Source organism: Stegastes partitus, unplaced genomic scaffold (assembly GCF_000690725.1).
Source record: "Stegastes partitus isolate 25-593 unplaced genomic scaffold, Stegastes_partitus-1.0.2 Scaffold1146, whole genome shotgun sequence".
Lineage (NCBI taxonomy): Eukaryota > Metazoa > Chordata > Actinopteri > Pomacentridae > Stegastes > Stegastes partitus.
Genome location: NW_007578877.1, coordinates 107,734 through 121,574, shown reverse-complemented (window position 1 = coordinate 121,574; position 13,841 = coordinate 107,734). Strand labels below are relative to the sequence as shown.

The 13,841-nt window shown below is 42.7% G+C and overlaps 1 protein-coding gene across 1 annotated transcript in view; it reads left to right on the top strand.

Annotated features, from left to right (window-relative positions):
• The window catches only part of mipol1 (mirror-image polydactyly 1), a 48,024-nt gene that overhangs the window by 12,727 nt on the left and 21,456 nt on the right, over positions 1-13,841 (top strand). Inside the window, exons 5-8 of the mRNA XM_008296680.1 lie at positions 607-640; positions 731-901; positions 6,834-6,887; positions 13,169-13,263. Coding sequence (XP_008294902.1) covers positions 607-640; positions 731-901; positions 6,834-6,887; positions 13,169-13,263 — 354 coding nt within the window. The remainder of the gene's footprint in view (positions 1-606; positions 641-730; positions 902-6,833; positions 6,888-13,168; positions 13,264-13,841) is intronic.

The following is a 13,841-nucleotide window of genomic DNA, read 5'->3' as shown; positions in this document are numbered from 1 at the left end:
GTAGGTACAGGTCAGGTTGTAGGTAGGTTCAGGTCAGGTTGTAGGTAGGTTCAGGTCAGGTTGTAGGTAGGTTCAGGTCAGGTTGTAGGTAGGTTCAGGTCAGGTTGTATGTAGCTACCTGTCAAGGTGTAGGTAGTCATTAAGTTTTAGATGATTGCCAGTCAGCTTGGATGTTGTAAGTTCTGTTGTAGGTTGTTAGGAGTCAAGTTGTACATAGTTATTGGCCAGTTCAGAGGTAATTATTGGTCATTTTTCAGGTAGTTAGTGGTCAGGTTGTAGGTGGTTAGCAGCCAGGTTGAAGATAGTTACCTGTCAGGCTTTAGGTAGTTGGCAGTGAGTTTGTGATTAGTTTGCAGTCAGGTTGGAGGTAGTTGGTGATGAGACTGTGGTTAATTAGCAGTCAGGTAGTGGTTAATTAGCAGTCAGGTAGTGGTTAGTTAGTGGTCAAGTTGGAGGTAGTTAGTGGTCAGGTTGGAGGTAGTTAGTGGTCAGGTTGGGGGTAGTTAGTGGTCAGGTTGGAGGTAGTTGTACTAATCAGAGACACTGATGAGTTTAAACACATGCAGAGACACTGACTCTGACTGTGTGTCCTTCTGTGTGTTTCAGGTCGGAGAGGGTTAACCTGGAGGATACCAACCTGGTAAAAACACTCTTCGTGTTAATGTTGATGGTTTAAACTCTGATCAATAATCTGATCAGCCCTGATCAGCTCTGTGTCTCTGATCATCAGGACATTGATGAGCTCCTCCAGCAGGTCTGTGACGCTGACTCTGTCCAGGACATCCAGCAGTTCGGTTCCGTTCTGGTTGAGCGTCTGCGGTTGGCACGGCAACGACGAAACGACATCACAGCTCAGGAGATGAAGGCAGTGATGGAGGAGAGAGATGGATCAGTGGCCAAGGTGAGTCTGCTCACCTGTCAGCCTGACGGACGTGTTGTCAGTGTAACCAGTAATCACACTGGGAACAGAGCAGCTGCACACATTCATATGGTTTCTGAAAATACATCAACTGTTGACTCCAGAACAAGAACTATTGAGGAAGAAAACTCGATCAAGTTAGCTGCTGTTTTTACATGAGTTGACATGTTGAGCTGCGATACACAAACTGCTCTTTTGTAAAGTTTATACTCCACTTTTTGTCCAGACAAAAAAATGAACAAAATGCAGAAGCAACAATAGCTGCTTTGGCTTCAGTTAGTCTGAAGCTGATTACTTTAAATGAATATCATTATTATAAACCGTAAGTTGGACCTAGAGGTCTACATTAGGTTGGACCAGTTCAGGGCTGTGAAAACAGGAGGGTGTTCCTCCCAACACCACAAAAAAATGGATTAATGCTTATGACAGTGTCACATTTTGTTTTTTCTTTACGGTTTTAAACAGATTCTATAGCCCAACATTGAACAGCTTATTGTAACTTTTCAGCATCTGATCAGAGCAGCAGTCTGATGATGTTTTCTCTTGTTCCTGCAGACTTGTGTGTCAACTACAGACTTGTGTGTTTCAGACTTGTGTGTTGCTTCCAGACTTGTGTGTCGCTTCCAGACTTGTGTGTTGGTTCCAGACTTGTGTGTCAGTTACAGAGTTGTGTGTCGCTTCCAGACTTGTGTGTCAGTTCAGGACTTGTGTGTCGATGACTGTCCTCAGCCTGAGCTGCTGAAGGTGTTTTCAATCCTCCGTGAGCTTTAGCTGCCGCCCCTCTTCAGTTTTCTCGCCTCAACACGCCGTCACCGTCTCTAAGTGGTCTGTTTAACCCGGCTGGTGCGGCACAGCGCGGCAGCGGCGTGGCGTGGAGCCGCGGCCGGGTTGCGGCGGCTCCGGCAGCCCCAACCTCAAATATTTGCGGTTTGAATCTGAACATGAATATTTTGAATGGTGTGAAAACAAAGCGGTGCGGAGACAAATATTGACACCCAGATTGAGTCGACCTGACGAGCTGACATGATGTTTGCTGAACACCTGCTGTTTACTCATCTGTTTGTATGCGCCGTGTGTGTGCGTGCGTGCGTGCGTGTGTGGGTGTGCATGTGTGTGTTGGCTGCCGGCTCGTGTGTTATTTGAATCTGCTTATGGAGACACACATTCAGAGAAGACGTTCAGGTGAAGCGGCTGCAGGTGTTTCTGAGCAGAGAACAGCTTCCTCAGCTCACCTGGATGACATCATCAAGGAGTGACAGAAGCATCACTGATGATCAAATCGATCATCAGTGATGCTTCTGTCACTCCTTGATGATGTCAGTGATGATCAATTTTATTGGTGAATGATTCTCAGCCTTAGAGACACGTCAGGAGGAGAACTGGTTTAGTACTGGTTAATATCTGGTTGAGGTTGGCTCAGGGCGGTTGAGGACTGGTTAAGGACTGGTTTGTGATTAATTAAGGACTGGTTTAGGACCAGTTATAGAGTGGTTTAAGACTGGTTTAGGACCAGTTATGGAGAGGTTAAAGACTGGTTTAGGACCAGTTATAAACTGGTGGAGAACACAGATTTATTCAGTACTGGTTAAGCCTAGTTAAGAAGTGGATAAGGACTGGTTAAAGACTGTCTTAGGACTGGATAAGTATTGGTTTAGGAGAGATGAGTGACTGTTTAAGGGGTGGTTAAGTACTGGTTTAGGACTGTTCAAGCAATGTTTTGGACAGGTAACAGACTGGTTAAGCAACACGTGGTTAGGGATTGCTTCATGACTGGTAAACAACTGGTTTAGGACAAATTAGGAACTAGTCATAGACTGGTAAAGGACTTGTTTAGGACTGGTTAAAGGCTGATTTAGGATTGTATAAGGGCAGGTTCGGGGCTAAATAAGGTTAAAGATTGGTTTAGGACTGGTAGAGTGATTTACAACTGGGTAAGGACTAGTTTGTGACTGATTAAGGCATGATTTTGGACTGGTTAGGAACTTTTTCAGGATTGCTTTGGGACTAGTTAAGGAATACTAATAACAGATTAAGGATGTGTTAAGACAGGGATAGGTTTATCACTGGTTAAGGACTAGTTTAAGACTGGGTAAAGACTGGTTTAGGGTAGGTTAAGGGTAGGTTAAGGATTGGATAAGGTTGTTTTAGGACTGGTTAAGGACTTGTTAAGCAAGGGGCAGTTGTGGATTAGTGTTGGATTAATGTTTAAGGACTGGTGAAGGATTTGTTTAGGACTGGTTAAAAGATGATTTAGGATTGGTTTAGGGCAAGTTAAGGACTGGATTAGGACTGGCTATGGGGTGGTTAGGGATTGGTTTAGGACTGGTTAAGTGTGCTGGAAATAGGGGCCAATAAAAATGAAATGTTTTATGTGGAAGTTCAGTTGAGTCAGGTGATAAACTGGATATTTATCAGGATGAATAAAAATAAAATACAGCAACTGGAAATGAACTTAGAATCAGTAACAACCTACAAGCTACACAAATGATGATTAATAATAAAAGTAGAATTTATACTCCTCTAATAAAATATAAGTGAACTAAATGGACATGAAGTCATTTCTTAGCAGTTTTAATCCAGTTTGTTTATGCTCATCAAGTGAACATTTATTCAGTTTTCTATAATTTAACTATTTGAGCATTTCTGTTGCAGCTGCTGTTCATGTTGCTACTAAACTGTAATATTTCCAGCTTCATTCCTGAAAACATTCACATTCTTTATTCTCTGATAGTCTATCAGTCAGACCTGACCCATAGAGCTGCTCTGTTCTGTGCGGTTTTTCCTTCAGGTTTTAATCTTTGCTAAAAATCTGTATGAATGTCAGTAAATGATCAATAAGTGCAGCTGATTCACCAGCTGATTAAAAAGTTTAAAGTTTGAAGAAGAAAATCCAGATTTCCGTCTTTCCCCGTCTCTCCTCTGGAGGCTGATTATTATCGAAGTGCAGTTCACAGAGTTTATTACCAAAACCTGCAGAGTGCTGGATTTATTACCCACAATTCATCTGGATTCATATACCGCTCTCTGTGGGAGGATCGGGGGGGAGAGAGTGAGACGAGTAGAAATGAGAAGAGATGAGAAGTCTGACTGATGGGGGGATGACAGGGAGAGAGGGAGCGGGGCGATCGAGGGGGGAGGCGGGGGGGAGGTGCTCCCAGCATGCAGTGCGGCGGGTGGCGGGCTCAGAAGCTCCGCCTCCCCCTCATGTGTCTCACAGATCAGAAACCTTCATCTGTTCCCTCGCTGTGACTGACGAACCGCTGTCACCATGGTAACGGACCTGCAGCAGCACGGCTGAACGCCGGTATCCACGGCAACCGTCGTCAGGGGAGCCAAGGAGGGAGAACGAAGCAATGAGGTGGTTCTTCAAAAGTATAGAAGCTGAAACTTTGTTAGATGAAGCAGCAACACCTGCACAGGTGGAGCGCTGTCCTCCAACATAACGCAGTACTCTGTGTACTACTCTGCGTGCTACTTTGTGTACCAGAGACTCAGCAGCCAATGAGAGCAAAGCTGAAATGTAAGAATTGTCAAGCCTCTGTTTCACCTGTAATGGAGTAACAGTGTAATTTAATTTCGCTCCGTCCTCTAAAAACCTGCCTGTTATCCAAAATGACTCAATCTATCAACCAGAAACTGTAAAAACAACTTTTTAAAATTAACTAAAGTGAAGCGCCAAATGGTGATACTTCATCAAAATGGTTTTATTCTACATGTCTCATTTTTTAAAATCGCTAAAAAGAACATCCCTTCCAACCAGATTATGTAAAACAGTAAATATTCTTCACTCTCAGCTCCACTGATTCTCAACGACTAACTCAGCTGTAACCAGCATTTAAAACATTTCCAGGTGAACTGCAGGCAGTGTTTCCACACAGCAGGGAAGAGACGACCAGAGAGACTAAGAAGAAAACTCTAGTTTTGAACGTTTGTTTTTTGTCTGGTTTTGGACCTGGATTTAGACTGGCTTACCGGTTTGGTATTTGGTTTTTACTAAGCTTGGACATGCTTTTGAACTCGTTTTAAAAGACGTTTTAGGCTAAATGAAAACTGGGTTTGTTTTACTTTTGACTGGTTTTGGACTGGTTAGGTTTATAACTGGTTTTGGATGGGTTTTAGACTGGTTTTGGGCTACTTTGTTCATAAGGGGTGGAGCTTAAAACCTCCCTATGATGACATCACAGAGGTTCAAACACCTTTACATACGGTCTGTGTTCTGAACCTTCTAACACTCTTGACATGTCGTGATGCAGATGTACTTGTAGATATGAAGCAAATCTTTACACTGTTCACACTTTCACCTTTCTCGTGACTCCGCCCCCGCCGGCCTCACACCTTACCTGCCCCCGCTGCTGTCACCCCCCCTCTGGCTCCATTAACCTCACAAAACCTACCTTCATACCTCCGTCCCTGCAGCATCACCTGGCCCTCCGCCGCTAACCCCCGGCAATATCTCCGTCTTTTAACACCCCGCCCCTCTGCGTTAACACCACCCCTCCACGGTAACACCTTAATCCCGCCCTCGCTCCGCCGCCGCACCGTGCTGAAATATGTTTCAAATGCCGTCGTAATCCTCGGAGGGAAAGAAGAAGAGAGAGAGCACTCCACGCTGGAGGATTCCTCTCCTCCCCCCCGCCGCTCGCCAATCCCTTGCTCCCTCTCCTCATCTCTCAGGGATTATCTCCCCCTGCAGCCGGGGCTTCTGGGAAATATTAGAAAAGAGGGGGAGGGCCGTCCCTGAGCACGCTCAGTCCCTGCCTACCTGTCTCCACCGCTCTCTCTCTCCGGCCGGCAGCTGGAGCTTCTTATTGAGTTAATATCAGGTAATTACAGGTTATTACACATTATTAAAGCTCCCCTGCACCCGGCACTCACTCCGGCAGGAAAGTTGTCGGTTTGATTCCTGCAGGCAGGAGGCTCTTTAAAGGAACATCTCACTTTTGGAGACTCCTGAGCTCATTTGGGGAGAGTCACCTGTCGCCGACAGCCGAGCATCAACGTTTAATCTGATGTTACTGAAACAGCAATAAAAACATATACAATGATGAATTAAAGTGAAGAAGAAGACGAATGTTGTCCCCTGTTTAGTTTATATAACTTTCAGTTCTTATGTTGCACATCAAAGCATCATAATCATCATGACGTCTGAGCTGCACGTCTGTAAATACATTCATTAATCCAAATTTGCAGTGAAGCTCAGTGTGAATACTGTACACCGTCTAATTGCTGGAGTTTGAGGCAGTTATACATAGTTGATGCCTAAAAGAGTTGATCTGTCTATTTGCCGGAGTTTAAGGCTGCAAGTTGAAACTGTGGATCTGATCTGAAAGAGTGGATTGGTCTAGTTGCTGCAAGGCTGTGACTAGTTACGAAAACTGCAGGGAGAGTTCAGCTTAGGTGCTCTGACCCGGAACATCTTACTGTTCACTTTGAACCTCCTTTATGTGGTGAATTTACTGTCTAGTCAAGACGCTTGTCAAGTGATCACACAGCACCTGATCTTAGCTGACGAACAAACAAACAATAAGAAAAGCAGGAGTTCGGTGTGAGTGCAGATCTGCTGCACTTTACACACAGTAACACACACACCGGGTAAGACACACACACACAGTAACACACACACCGGGTAAGACACACACACACAGTAACACATACATAGCAACACACACACGGTAACACACACAGCAACACACAATAACTAACACATGAACATACCAACAGTCACACTTCAACAGTCACACACACGTTACCACATAGACATTATAACACAAACGTTCACACACTAACGCATGTATACACACAAATTATCATAAATACATGTGCGTATACAAACACACACACACACACACACACTGTCATGCCTGTGCTGATCAAACCGTTCGGATCAATAACGACTGATCGTCTCTGTGTGCAGTGTAAACGCCTGGAACAGGACCTGCTTCAGGAGAGAGAGCAGTGGGCGAGCGAGGTAAACACACACACACTCTGTCTCTCTATCTCCTTTCTGCATGTTGACTGCTGTCTCTGATGAGTGCCGAGGATGTCTGCCGTCGTCATGGCAACGCGGCGGCGTCTGTTGACAACGCGTTGTTCAGACAGCGGGTGTGTCCATTTTACAAGTACATGTTTTAGGTCTAAACTGCTGTAGGGTAGTTAGCATGTTTTTGCACTGTGGGGACGTTTTTACACTGTGGGGACGTTTTTACACTGTGGGGACGTTTTTGTACCACGAGGATGTTTCTACATTGTGGAGACACTTCTACACTCTGGACATTTTTGCACTGTTTGGACATTTTTGTACCTTGGGGACATTTCTAAACTGTGGGGACATTTTTGCTTTATGGGGACATTTGTACACAGTGGGGACGTTTCTACGCTGCAAGGATGTTCCTGAGTGAGTTTGTGCGTCACCTCTCTGGGATATTTCTACACTGTGAAGACATTTCTGTTGCGTTGGGACATTTTTGCTCCGTGAAGACATTTTTACACTGTGGGGACACTATCGGGCCAAAGTGACATTTTTTGATGAAGTACCAAAGGATCAATTAATCAGAACAATATTAAGTACATTAATTGTTAAGTGGCAGTGCGAAAACATAATTAAACTTAATTATTTTGCTTCTTTGCTGTAATCCAGTTAATTTTTCCATTGTTTTCTTATATCTGTTTTTTAGCTTATTTTGTTTCATCTGTCTGTTATTGATTTATTTATTGAGATATCTGTTCTTTTCTTCATTTCGCTGGATAATGACAAAGTTTTTTCAGTCGTTTGGTTGTTGTGTGTTACTAATGAACACAGTTTCAGCCTGGCGTCAGACCCTCAGTTGAATCAGTAAAACCTGCAGTAGAATCTGCAGCTCCGTCTGTTTTCTGCTGCTGAAATAAATTAAATTTTGTTATTAATGTAACGCTGCTGCGTTTTTCCTCCTGAAGCCTGTTAATTAGGTTGGAGGGCTCCGGGGGGATTAGAGCCTGGAGAGCTTTTTAATTTCACACAGAAACACCAACAGCTGCCGGCAAATCAACGCCAGACAGGCAAAGAGCCGCCGGAAACCCAGAGCTGACACCAGAAACCACAACTTTAAACCAGAACTTTGAACACATTCTTTAAGTCTGAATTTTAAACCAGAACTTTAGACCATAAATTCAAACTAGAACTTTAAACCAGACCAGACCCTTTGAATCAGAACTTTAGACCAGAACTTTAAATAAGAACTTAAAATTGGAACTTTAGACTACATCTTTAAACTAAAACTTCTAACTGGACCTTTAAATAAGAACTTCAAACCACAACTTTAGACCAGAACTTCAAACCTGACCTTTATACCATGCCTTGAAGCCAGACCTCCAAATTTCAACTTCAAGCCAGCTCTTTAGACCAGAACTATAAACAAGACTTTTAAACCAAACCTTTAAACCAGACTTCTTGACCAGAATCATAAACCAGACTTTTATTCCAGAACTTTTGACGTGAACTATAAACCAGACCTTTAAAGTCGAACCTCAAACCGGAAGAGGAACCACAACTTTAAGCCAGGCCAGAAACCAGACCTTTAAATTAGACCCTTAAGGACCTTTCAATACGGCTGCTAAACTAAACTTTTAGACCAGACCAACAGCCAAAACTTAAAACCAGATTTCTAAACCACACAAGAACCCAGAACTTTAAACAGACCTATTAACCAGACAAGAACGCAGAACCATAAACCTGACCAGGAACCACAACTTTAATACAGGCCAGAAACCAGTTCTTTAAACCAGACTTTTAGACTAGAACTTTAAATCAGACCTTTAAAACCACACTTTCAAGGACCTTTCAACAAGACTGTTAAACTAGACCTTTAGACCAGACCTTCAGTTAAAACTTAAAGCCAAATTTCAGAGCCTTTAAACCAAACCAGAAACCAGAACTTTAAACTGTCCAAGAACCCAGAACTTTAGCCAGACCTTTGAACCAAAACTTTAAAGTCGACCTTTAAAACAGAACTTTATACCTAAACTTTAAAAAAAACAAACTAAAAGAACCTTTAAATGGTAACTGAAGTACCTAGTTAGTTACATTTACTAGCTACTCCTGTTGTACCACACTGTGAATGTTGGGGCTAACCTGTTAACTACTCCTCTAACTCCTGCCTCCCCCAACCTCACCTCCACCTCCCATCCTCACCCCTCACCTCCACTCGTCTTTTTAACTCCTCCTCCTTCATTGACCTTCACTCTTCACGTTAAAGGTCGGACGAGGTTCCTTTCATTTACTCCTCCCCCGTCCTCCCCCTGTAATTAAAGGTTCCTCTGGTTCTCTCCTCACCTCCACATCCTGAACCACCTCCTCTCCTCCTCTTTTTAGTTGACCTTAACTCCTCATGTTAAAGGTCAAAGTGCCTTCCTTTCATTTACTCCCCCATCTTCCTCCCCTCTGCCTGTCTCACCCCCATGTCCACCTCCTCTATGGTAATTAAAGATTCCTCTGATTTTGTCCTCCCCCTCTCTCATTGATCTGATCTCCTCATGGTAAAGGTCCGGGCAGGGTAGTTTTATTACCTCCTCCCGCTCGATCTCCCCCTCTTTCGTTGACCTTAACTCCTCATGTTAAAGGTCAGCTCGGCGTCGCTCCTGCCTGCTGATCACCTCATTTGGAAATTATTCTGATTAATAAGTCGGGCGGCTCGTTTGAAGCGTCTCCTCCGGCCCGGCTGGAGAAGACACATATTGACTCTCTGGGTTTGGTTTCTCTTTTGATGTCTCACTTTAAACTCTCAGACCTTGAAGGCTTCAATTAGCATAGAGGAGGAGGAGGTCAGGATCAGGCCTGCATTATTAGGTGTTTTTTCAACGGACGCAATTCTGCACCTGGAACTGAGTTTCTCTCTGATTTTTTTTAGTAGCATCAGCAGAAATTAAAGGAATCTGTGTTTTTTGTAGGCTTAATTGGGATCACCCATTTTGGATGTCCTGCAGGGAGAGAATCTCATTAAAACAGCTAATATAGATTTGACTGTTATCTGCATAAAGTTGGATTTACACTCTGACAAGACATCTTAAAGTTAGCATGTAGGTGGAAAACATAACTGGGCCAAGCATGGAACCCTAAGGAACCCCACAGAGCAAACCAAAATACAAGGTGCCATAAAAAAGTTCACAGACTGCTCCTATAACAATCAAAAACTGTAAGTAAGTAGTATACTCGTGCAGCAATACTCTGCTCCCAGTGCTCCTGCAACATTTTAAACAAGGTCCGTTTGCATTTAATCTCCTAAACCGTGTGAAAACAGCAACACTAACTGGAATTTTGAGAATCTCATTAAAATAGTTAATATAGATCCAGCTGTTGTCCACGTAAAGTTGGATCTACTCTCTGAAAAGACGTCTTTGAAATGGCATGTAGACTAAAAACAGAACAGAAATGAGCATCAAACCCTGAGGAACCCCACAGAGCAAACCAAAATACAAGTTACCTAAAGAGTTCACAGACTGCTCCTTTGTCGGGCCATCGTCACCGTCAAAGTAATGTACTCGTGCAGCAATACTTGGCTCCCAGTGCTCCTGCAACACTTTAACTGGGATTTTGAGAATCTCATTAGTTTGCTGCAGACTCTAAAGATTGAATGGCTCCAGCAGAGGACACATTTTTATTATTGGCCCTTGAAAATGACAAAAAAAGAAAAAAAAAAACGTAACAACGGGTGGCGTTGGTACCCCCAAGTGGTTCCTACAGGTGTATATATATATATGGATGGATCCATATTTTCTACTAAAATACAGTCTTTGGTCACATTTCACCAACTTTTCAGGCTCTGTCATCAGTAGAATTTGATGTGTGGCAAAGATGAAAAGACATGGTTCTAGTTTTTGCTGCTTTAAAAAAATGGTGATGTGGACTCATTCATAGAAGCACAAAAACGGGTGTTCATAGGGGTCTATATGTTGTTATTAGATGTCCAAAGTTTCAAGCTGCTTTCATGATGTCTTCATGTTAAGGTTTACCAACATATTTGCCTTCATGAATGTTCCCATACATGTACTTAAACACTGAACAGAGAAACTGGTGATGATTCAACACACATCACAATAAATCTTATTTCAAGTGTCCAGCTTGCCACATACCAAATTCTACTGATGTTAAAGGCTTCAAAATTTGGTGAAATGTCGACCAAAGACTGTACAATACAACCCTTGTTTAAAAATGTTGTATCCTCAGCTGGAGCATTCAATCATTTAGTTCTGCTGGAAACTATTCTGTCTGAATTCTCAGCAAATTTAATAGCTGTGGGAATTTTATTACTGGAGATACTGAACCCTTAAAATGGCTTTACAAGTAAGATGTTTTTTAGAGTAAAAAATGCAAAAATTCACAAGTCTGAAAACATGAATTTCTCAACATTTGGCCAAATTGTTTTGCAGAGTTTAGTTTTTGGACCAAAGTGAACTCTGAAGAAAATCTGTGACGGCCGCTATCACCCTGTTTACAGTCAGCATCCTCCTGCAGTTTCTCCACCTGCTGCTTCTCTCAGAAACTTTGGTAATCCAAGTCATTATTATCAATTTACAAACCTCAACAAACACAGAAATCCTTCCTCTACACTCTCTTATTCCCACAATGCACCTGGAGTTTCATTGTAATGATGTGCTGTGCTAATAAAGAAGCAAATCCTCATTATGAAGTGTGTTGACACTCGTGTTAGTTAATTAGTCAATTAGTTAATTAATCCTTTATTTAAACAGGAAGGCTCTCTGAGATCCAGAGCTTGATCTCTGTTTCGCTGCAGCCTGGTGCACATCTGCATCATGGAGCTCTGTAGTAATACAGTCAAACACAGACTCCTCCTGGAGCTTCATACCGAACGCAAGCTTCGGTGATCAGAGGCAGACACGAATGTGTGACATCGTGTCTTTTTATGGACCTAAACCTCAGCTGATGTCCTCTCCGTGTCTGAAACGCCGACACTGACAGAAATGTTACTGTCAGAAAAGTTCATTTCTGTCAGGACAGAGACTTATGTACATATACATTTTTTGTGCTGAAAACTCCCTGTGTGGATGTATAACTGTGGCAGTTTTGCTGTCAAAACTATGATAAATCCATAATATTGATGCTCAAAGTTGGTTATTGAGAAAATGAACAAAAAAACAGATGTAGTCTTTAGACTGTGACACCTGGATGAATGAAAAACTGATTTGCTTGCAGTTTTTACCAAAACTCAAATGTGTTTTTCATCCTAAAATGTCATGTGTCTAAAATGTCACACATGCTGATATGAGCCTTGAAATCTTAGCGAAAATGCACTTTCTAAAGTTTTCTCTTGTGAATTATCAGAAAACGTAAAAAGTTAATTTGGTCTGATGAAACCAAAATGGAGCTTTTTGTCCTTGTCATGATGTAAAGCATGCTGGTGGCAGCATCATGGTGTGGGGATGCTTCTCGGCAGCCATGCAAGCCTTGTAAAGGTAGACGATTAAAAAGAAGAGTAACAATGCTCATTTTGATGACTCTTCGTTATAGACATTAAACTGCTGCAGTTTTGCTGTTCATGATACATCCCATAATACTGATGCTCACAGTTGGTTGTAGAAGTAATGACCTAAAAACAGATTTAACCTTTAGACTGAGACACCTGGATGGATGTAGAACTGATCTGGTGTCAGGTTCTACCCGAACTCAGATGTGTTCTCCTTCTAAATGTCATGTGACTATCTGCTGTACTGATGAAGTTCTGAGGCTCAGAAATGATGGAAAAAGTCCATTAAAGTGATCAATCTGGACCCTCCTCTGTGGACTTCAAGAACCTGGAACTCTGAAATGTTCACAGTCTGAAGGTAGAACTTTGCATGAACTCATTAAAGTTATAGGACATAAAGAAACCGCTGATTCTAAGGAGGTCAGAAGGAATTATTCTCAGATTTGGTTGGTCTTATATGGAATGAGCTAATTAGCAGAATGATAATGAGGCGCAGTCAGACCGTCCTACAGACGCTGTGTAGAAAGGTGTGGATATGTGAGACGAGCATAAACACACAGTTAGTTCAACACCCAAATATTCTCTGGTGCGACTACGAGTTTCACATCCTCACACCTGCAGATTCAGAGGTTTTAGTGTGTGACTGACAGCACTTACAGCCAATAGGAGTGGAGCTTTCAGAACATGAACATCCTTTAAACCACCTGTCTGCTGTGTCGAGAATCATTTGTTCTGCTGTAATGGACTTTTTGTTTGAAGATAACGTTGACTGACATGTGTTCAATCCCATCAGGACGAGCTGCTGAGGCTGGAGAGGGAGCGTGACGGAGCTGTGGAGGACAGACGCCGGCTGGAGGCGGAGATTCAGGCGCTACGAGCCAATCACAGGTCAGATTACTGAACGTCAGCAGACCTCTGCAGCTTTGAAAATCCCTCATGCAGTGGTTGAATTCACAACAGGACTAAGGTGAAATGTGTGCCCCAAGGTCTCGCTGTGTGAAGAAGAGAAGCAGGTGATCTTGTTTCTGCTGCATTAAATCATAACTGGGTGTTACAACGGTAAAATTATCAGCTTTTAGATCCAACAGGTAAAAGCATTTTGTTTTTTTTTTTTGCCTCTGTGCCTTTGTTTGATAGTTCAGTGAGAGAGAGACAGGAAAGTAGTGGAGAAGAATGGGGGGAGGACATGTGGGAAAGGGTCATGAGTGGGATTCGAACTCATGACCTCCACATCGGGACTGTAGCCCTGTACATGGGACGAAAGCTCAACCAGGTGAGATATAGCGGCGCCCCTAATAATAAACATTTTAAGAGTTACATGCCCTTGAAGTACCTAGATGTGGGTCCAAGTTTCACACTTTATAATGGACTTTTTCCATCATTTCTGAGCCTCATCAAAAACACATCTGAGTTCTGGTAAAAACTAACAGTTCAGATGTGTTCTTCCTCCTCAGTGTCATGTGACT